At 45.2% G+C, this 8,309-nt stretch overlaps 1 protein-coding gene across 1 annotated transcript in view; it reads right to left on the reverse strand.

The window, feature by feature from the left end:
- The window catches only part of shisa8b (shisa family member 8b), a 31,957-nt gene extending 24,690 nt beyond the window's left edge, over positions 1-7,267 (reverse strand). Inside the window, exons 1-2 of the mRNA XM_029456624.1 lie at positions 6,913-7,267; positions 5,733-6,411 (exon numbers count right to left, since the gene is read on the reverse strand). Of these exons, the coding sequence (XP_029312484.1) occupies positions 5,733-6,379 (647 nt within the window). The 5' untranslated portion in view covers positions 6,380-6,411; positions 6,913-7,267. The remainder of the gene's footprint in view (positions 1-5,732; positions 6,412-6,912) is intronic.
- Between the last annotated feature and the right edge of the window lie 1,042 nt (positions 7,268-8,309).

An 8,309-nucleotide genomic window follows, 5' to 3' on the forward strand; every position in this document is an offset into this window, starting at 1 on the left:
GAGAAGTAGGAATGCACAATAGATGTGTTCTTGACTTTGTGTCCAACGTTAGGGCTGTGTATTGATACGTATCATGATACAGGGATCTCTTATGCAATCAGAATTGTGCATCTATCACAACATCCAGCTCAAGTTTTTGTTGCAAAACACATACAAGGTTATTTTGGTCATTATAGACTCAATCTCTGCCTCTAGAATAGGATAAGTTATGGCCAGGTTGTGAAATAATCTTCTAGCATAACTTGCTTTGTTGTTGTTTCTGTCCAGCTCTTTATCTCATCGTGCAGCAGCCTCCTGCAGATCGTGGTGATGGACTTCTACAACTGCAGGTCTGATGTCTAATCCAAACTCATGACCCCTTTGTCAACGACTTTATCGCTCTCTATCAAATCATCCGGTCTGCAGTTATGAAAGTCTTTATAAAAGGCCACGACTTTCTCGCTTTCTAATAAGCCATCAAGACAGATTAAGGAGAAGTCGAGAAGACAAAGCAAAACTGCTCTAATGAATGCTTATTAATCATTTATAAGACATTTAAAAAAGAAAACCAACATATGAATCTACAACCTGAAGGTGTTTCTAACTTCTAACTCATGTTATTTGCCGTGCAATATATTATTTTACAGCTCAATCAAATTGCCCCAATTTCCCCGAAACTGTCGCTAAAAATAGCGCCAAAATTGCCCCCTTGAAATATTAACCATGACACTAAATCCTGGTGTCGTTGTAATGTGTGTGTGAAAGAGGAAGAGAGGCTGGAATGGAAAAGTGTTCCCACTCGTTGCGTGTTGTTGTGGTCCACATGTTTGCCCGGCTGTATTGAGTATTGCTTATCTGTCTGCCTTAAATCAGGGCAGAGCAGTCAAACCCTTTAAGTGACACCACTGTCCTTCATTACATAACACCATGGATAAAAGGCCCACACACACACACACACACACACACACACACACACACACACACACAGACACACGCACACACACACACACACACACACACACACACACACACACACACACACACACACACAGACACACACACACACACACACTGGTGATGAACTACATTCAAACACAGTGAAACATAGAGATCTGCGGATGCAGGATGAGAACTTGATCATGAATTGGATGGACAGGGATAAATACACACATGCCCAGAAATTGGAGAGATGCCACCTAAACAGTCTGCAGAAGAAGAACTTCAGCAGTAGTGAAGTTGACGTACTTTTACATAAACTTAAACTAAGTAAACATGTGATTTACACAAAATCACCCAAAGTTTCTATGATCTTAATTGGGATCAAAGGACCAAATGTATTTCTTTAAATAAATCATTATCATTAACGTATAAATCTGAACTTGTGTTTCCTGTGAAAACAAGAAGTTTTATTCTCATCTTAGTAAGAAAACGTCGCTGAATCCCAGAAATCAAAGAGCACGACATCGTGGCTACGATTAATAACAAGAGGAAATCAGTGTGTATATCGTTTCCTGCACGAGGCCCATTGTGTTCAGTCGAAGAGGAATCATTTTGTACTTTAATACTGAGGACAGTTCGAACATATAAGAAGTTGGTTCTTTATATTATATCGGAGTTACAAGTTCGTTTTTCCCCCGTTGACATCATCTGGTGTGCTCGGTCATACAAATGGCGAAACAACGTATATATAGATATACAACATACATGAGCACACACTCTCACATGAATGCACTCACTTACTCACACACACACACACACACACACACACACACGCACATGCACACGCACACGCACACACACACACACACACACACACACACACACACGCACACACACAGTGTTTGAACCCTGTGACCTCTGCTGCCACCATGTTGGTCCTCGGCCTCTCACGCTTTGTGTTAGGTGGACATTTGAATTCCACTCCCCCTGCTGGCTGCCCTGACCCTCCCTGTGGTCATCTGAACCGTGCTCACGCAGCCTAAATGCCACCACTATCCTCCTTGTTGCTAATTGAACTATAAATCAGTGCGAGTGCATGTGTGTAAATCATGAAGGTCATCAGCGTTTGTTTACTCTCTGGGTGTAAAGCCAGCGCCGCTCCAGATGAGGCCTCTCATCAGACGTGACACGTGTGACTTGAGGCGGCGCTCTCAGTGCAGCATGCAAATACACTGAACCTGATTTTGGATGAGTCCGGAAAAATTTGCCCACTCCCTAAGAGGTTAAGAAGGTGTGTTTGTGTGTGTGTGTGTGTGTGTGTGTGTGTGTGTGTGTGTGTGTGTGTGTGTGTGTGTGTGTGTGTGTGGGAGGCTAATCTCAGAGGAGGATCATTCTGGATGTTAACTTTCAAAGCTGATTCTGAGAGAACTGGTGTTAATCGTCCTCTGCTCGCAGGATGTTCAGACAAAGATGCAAATAAGGAAAACAGAGCAGGTGCAGAGTGCAGAAGTTTCCTTTTGTGCTTCCAACTCTAAAGTGGGTGGGCGTAAAGTGCGTGCAGGTCTTAGCTGCACGCACACTTTTGGACCAGAGATTTATGTCACAGGGCTAATAACTAAACGAGCAGGCAGAGCAGTGCAGAAACGGTAAAGCTGTAATCTTGGTGAAATTTGTTAAATCGTGAGGAGGAGCGCTAATCTGTCGAGATGGGCTCACGGTGAGAGGGTGTTTATGCTGCCGGAGTGTTTCTATTTCAGTGAGGTGCTACCCTGCAGGAGATATTAATCCTGGCTGCGTGTTATCAGATTAACGGGAGACGCACAAGCAGAGCTGCTGGTCGGTGGAGGTTCCTCAAATGCAAAAAACACCAATAAAAAATAGGTGAAAACAGAAGGAGAGGAAGAGACGAGTGAGGTGTGAGACTGACATGAGAGGAGGGCTCGGGGTGGTGGACGAGGAGGAAGAGAGGAGTGAATAAAGATGTGAGACTGGGTTCTTTGGAGAGGAGAGAGAACAGGGATGAAAAGAAAGAGAAGAAGAGCAGAAAGGACGGATGATAGCGGGAGAAAGAGCGAGGGAGGAGGAAGGCTGTGAAGAAGTTTGAGTGACATGAACAGTGTGACAACAGTGGCGGCACGTGATGAAATGGAGATTCGTGGAAGAAGACAAGATCAAAAACATGAAGCTCAGAGAGATAAAATGATCTCGACAGAGAAGAGAACGAGGAGCGGCAGCTCGCGAGGGTGAGATGGTTTGGGATGAAAGCGGGGGATATTTGCGCCCATGCTGTGCGCTGTTTGCTTTAATGATTTCCTGAGGCGAGCAGATTGAACCCTGGACCCTGTATTTAACACGACTGCAGCGTGAGTGTGTGTTTACATGTGTGTGTGTGTCAGATGGGAATACGAAACTGTAAGAGCTAAAAGTCTGCTACACACGAGGCTGTGTGTTCAGTGAAGTGGGAAATAATCTGTTTCTCAGCTAATGACGACGACATTTACGTGACAGTCCGGCCCATTAAGTGTATGAAGTGATTCGACATGTGCTCATTGCAAAACCTTGCACACCTTGAGGCAAACCTTTGTGCGAATGCTTGCACAGAAGCACACAGAGTGCTTCAAGAGTGCTTCAAGAGTGCTTCAAGAGTGCTTCAAGAGTGCTTCAAGAGTGCTTCAAGAGTGCTTCAAGAGTGCTTCAAGAGTTCTTCAAGAGTGCTTCCAGGGTGTTTCAAGAGTTCTTCAAGAGTTCTTCAAGAGTGCTTCAAGAGTGATTCAAGAGTGATTCAAGAGTGATTCAAGAGTGCTTCAAGAGTGCTTCAAGAGTGATTCAAGAGTGCTTCAAGACTGCTTCAAGAGTGCTTCAAGACTGCTTCAAGAGTGATTCAAGAGTGCTTCAAGACTGCTTCAAGAGTGATTCAAGAGTGATTCAAGAGTGCTTCAAGACTGCTTCAAGAGTGATTCAAGAGTGCTTCAAGAGTGATTCAAGAGTGCTTCAAGACTGCTTCAAGAGTGCTTCAAGAGTGCTTCAAGAGTGCTTAAAGACTGCTTCAAGAGTGATTCAAGAGTGATTCAAGAGTGCTTCAAGACTGCTTCAAGAGTGGTTCAAGAGTGGTTCAAGAATGCTTCCAGAGTGCTTCAAGACTGCTTCAAGAGTGATTCAAGAGTGGTTCAAGAATGCTTCAAGAGTGATTCAAGAGTGCTTCCAGAGTGTTTCAAGAGTGCTTCAAGACTGCTTCAAGAGTGATTCAAGAGTGCTTCAAGATTGCTTCAAGAGTGATTCAAGAGTGATTCAAGAGTGCTTCAAGACTGCTTCAAGAGTGGTTCAAGAGTGGTTCAAGACTGCTTCAAGAGTGGTTCAAGAATGCTTCCAGAGTGCTTCAAGACTGCTTCAAGAGTGATTCAAGAGTGATTCAAGAGTGCTTCAAGACTGCTTCAAGAGTGATTCAAGAGTGCTTCCAGAGTGTTTCAAGAGTGCTTCAAGACTGCTTCAAGAGTGATTCAAGAGTGATTCAAGACTGCTTCAAGACTGCTTCAAGAGTGATTCAAGAGTGATTCAAGAGTGCTTCAAGACTACTTCAAGAGTGGTTCAAGAGTGGTTCAAGACTGCTTCAAGAGTGGTTCAAGAATGCTTCCAGAGTGCTTCAAGACTGCTTCAAGAGTGGTTCAAGAGTGGTTCAAGAATGCTTCCAGAGTGCTTCAAGAGTGCTTCAAGACTGCTTCAAGAGTGGTTCAAGACTGCTTCAAGAGTGGTTCAAGACTGCTTCAAGAGTGCTTAAAGACTGCTTCCAAGAGTGCTTCGTTAATTCTGCAAGAATAGTTAGTTCGATTTGTCTTTTTTTCTTTTTTTTTGTTTATTTTAAATATTCACGTCAATATTTAAAGTCACGCTTACAAGCAAAACAAACGGTTCACAAGGGGAGAAAAACGAAAGCATATGAAAAATGAGAAAGAAAGAAAAAGGCACAAAGAAATTAAAAACAAAGAAAATCCAAAATTGGAAACATATAAAAAAAATGATGAGCAAAATGAAAATAGGGGTGTGATATATGTGTGTGTAGGAGTGTGTAGACAATGAGAATTATATGGTACACAAACACAACGCTTTGCACACTCACACAGCATTCTACACACTCTCTCTCTCACTCGATACTGAAATCCACAAACTTTCCAGTCACATCACACCTCCAGGACGTAGTTATGTTGTTAGAAAAGACTGATTGATTTGTACACACACACACACACACACACACACACACACACACACACACACACACACACACACACACACACACACACACACACAGACACACACACACACACACACACACACAAACGCACACACACACACACACACACACACTAGTCGTGTTTCCATTCACATATTTTCATGCAAATTTTTAAGTATGGGATTCGAAAAGCTGCGTGGAAATAGTTACATTTGTGAAAACTTGAGGTGGTTTTTGCCTTTGCCGGAAAAGTTCTGACGTAGCGACAAATAAAGCTACATTTAACTCACATGACTGATCAGCTGTTTCTGCTGTCGCCATCTTCCCCGCCAATACTAGCTGACATCTCTCTCTATTATCTCTCATAAGATGGCGTCTCGTCTGGTGTCCGGTGTGAAGCCTTCCTCTACTGTTTACCACCGTGTCCGGCATACAGTGCCAACTTGTAACGACACACCGCTGTAGTCGTACATTCGCTCAGAATAAGTTGATGGAATTTGCATTTATTTTGCGACATTTCAAAAGTTTGCTCAACATTCGCTTGACATTAAATGGAAACAGGATTCTGCCGCACACTCACGCTCCTCACCTGGAGTTGATGTCAGCGTGCCCCGCCCCCGCTGCTCCTCCTACACTTCCTCCGCGGCTCTTCTCCAGGCCCAGTTTGGTGAAGATGCCCACCAGCACCATGATGGCCACCACGCCGCAGATGATGTAGACGATGAGGTGCGTGCGGTCCCGGTCCTGGTCCTCATGGCCCTCGGTGATGGTGTCCACGGGCTTGCCGGTGTTGGCCCAGATGGGCGTGTCGTAGTTGGAGCAGATGTTCTGATCCAGCCGCTGCTGCCGGAACTGGCAGCAGAAGCGGTAGAAGCAGGTACCGCAGCAGTGCAGAAAGACACCGGCGTTGCAGTTGAACGGCGGATCCCATTGGCCCATGACGTCGTAGTAGCCCTGGCAACGTGTCCCGCTGGAGGGAAACGCGTCCTCGTCGTCCCCGTCTCCCCCGCTGGCAGGAGTGGACAGCCCCGTCTCTAAAGGAGTGTCCTGAGTGGTCTCCATGTAGCTGGCAGTCGTCTGGTTGGCCTGCGCGGTGGGGACGATTAACGCATCTCCTTCGGATGCTGTCACCGTGGTGACGGATGGGTCTTGGGTGAGGGCGGGTTGAGTTATGAGGAAGGAGAGGAAGAGGAGGGAGAGGACGAGGGGGCTGGAGGAAGGGTTGGTGGGCGCCATGCTGCCCTCCTGTCCAACGTCCCACCTGCAGGCTTCAGACAGGAAACACAAGTTTGGAGGCAGAAAGAGAGAAAAGAAAGAAAATTACTTTTATTTATTTTACTAGAACGAACACATTAACACGTGACGTGGTTACATGACACGTGACGTGGTTACATGACACGTGACCGTCACGGTTTGATTTAAGCCACGGGACCTTCGTCTCCTCTCTCTCTATTCCCCATTTATACAAATTAAGGTGAAATATAAATATTTCACGATCACATATAAACAAACAGCAACAAGTTGTGAGGATGCAAAGTGATACTTATGATACATATGAGAGCTCACTTACATTTTAATAACCACAATGATTAACCACATATTTATTGATCTTACAAACTTATTGAATCGATAATAAAAAGAAGGTAGAGGACGTCAGTCAGGATCCCTACTGTTGCAGTGTCAGCTGTCCTACTGAAAAATTATTCAGTGCATTATCTGCTACATACAAATAAATACAAATCATGCAATAGAAACATGCTCTTTCTCACCTTTGTGTCTTTGCAGTCTGCTCTCAGCCGAGCGTCCTCTGCGATTCTTCCCCAAAGTTCAAGGGCTTAAAAATTCCCTCTAGAAATATCCACAAACTTTACTCAGCAGCATTTCCCCCCCGAGCGTCTCAAATCTCTTCCTCATGTATTCTCCATCCTCAGCTCGATCCGGGGATTCAACAAATACAAAACGTCACGCTCCTCTTATCCTCTTCTTCTTCTTCTTCTTGTTCTTGTTCTTCTTCTTGTTCTTCTTCTTCTTCTTCTTCTTCTTCTTCTTCTTCTTCTTCTTCTTCTTCTTCTTCTTCTTCTTCTTCTTCTTCTTCTTCTTTTTAGTCACTGCTGGCAGCCGTGAGTCCAGACTGGTCCAGGATTGTTAGGATCTTCTGCTTCCAAGACCACTGTGTGCTGTGTGTATATGTGTGTGTGTGTGTGTGTGTGCGTGTGCGTGCGTGAGTTTGTGTAAAAGAATTGCATGGAGAGTGTGTGTGTGGCAGCACTGAGCGCTGCAAGAGTTCAGGAACCAAATGAGATCTCCTCCTCTGTTTACCTCTCCACTGTGCCAGCGAGGCAGCGAGAGGGAGAGAGAGGGAGAGAGAGGGAGCGTGTGTATGTGTGTGTGTGTGTGTGTGTGTGTGTGTGTGTGTGTGTGTGGGGGGGTTATATCCAGCTGCATCTCCCATCATCCCCAGAGGAAAAAAGCCTGAGAGGAAAGAGGCGTGAAGAGAGATGGGAGGGAAAAAATAAAAAGAGGAGGGAAAAAGCTGAAATGTGGATCATAACTGAGTGATTAGAAAAACACTTTTTAACATATTTTGCTTTGTTTGTTTGTTTTCTCTGTTTCCATCCCTGTGTTTGTTTGCTTGTGCGTGTGTGCGTGCGTGTGTGCGTGTGTGTGCGTGTGTGTGTGTGCGTGTGTGTGTGTGTGTGCGTGCGTGTGTGTGTGTGTCACTGTATGTTGAATGTGTTTGCTTGGCAGACGGAGGACAGTCAACATCTGCTGCGGTCACTCTTGCTCATCATCTGCTTATTGCTCTCCCCATCCCTGCCTGTTTCCTGCATCCCTTTTCACACACACACACACACACACACACACACACACACACACACACACACACACACACACACACACACACACACACACACACACACCTCCCAATCCCTCATCTCCCACCTCGACATTCTTTCTTCTCCCGTCTCTTACTGTGTCTTTCCCGCCCTCCCCCCGCTCCTCAGGCATAGATAACACACTTGTTTGCAGATTTCTGTCGAGTGTGTGCACGTATGTAGGTGTGTGTGTGTGTGTGTGTGTGTGTGTGTGTGTATATGTGTGTGTGTGTGTGTGTGTGTGTATGTGTGTGTGTGTGAGAGAGCGTCTGCTTGCGTCAGAGGGATTC

The sequence above is a fragment of the Cottoperca gobio genome, chromosome 19, assembly GCF_900634415.1.
Source record: "Cottoperca gobio chromosome 19, fCotGob3.1, whole genome shotgun sequence".
NCBI classification, from domain to species: domain Eukaryota; kingdom Metazoa; phylum Chordata; class Actinopteri; order Perciformes; family Bovichtidae; genus Cottoperca; species Cottoperca gobio.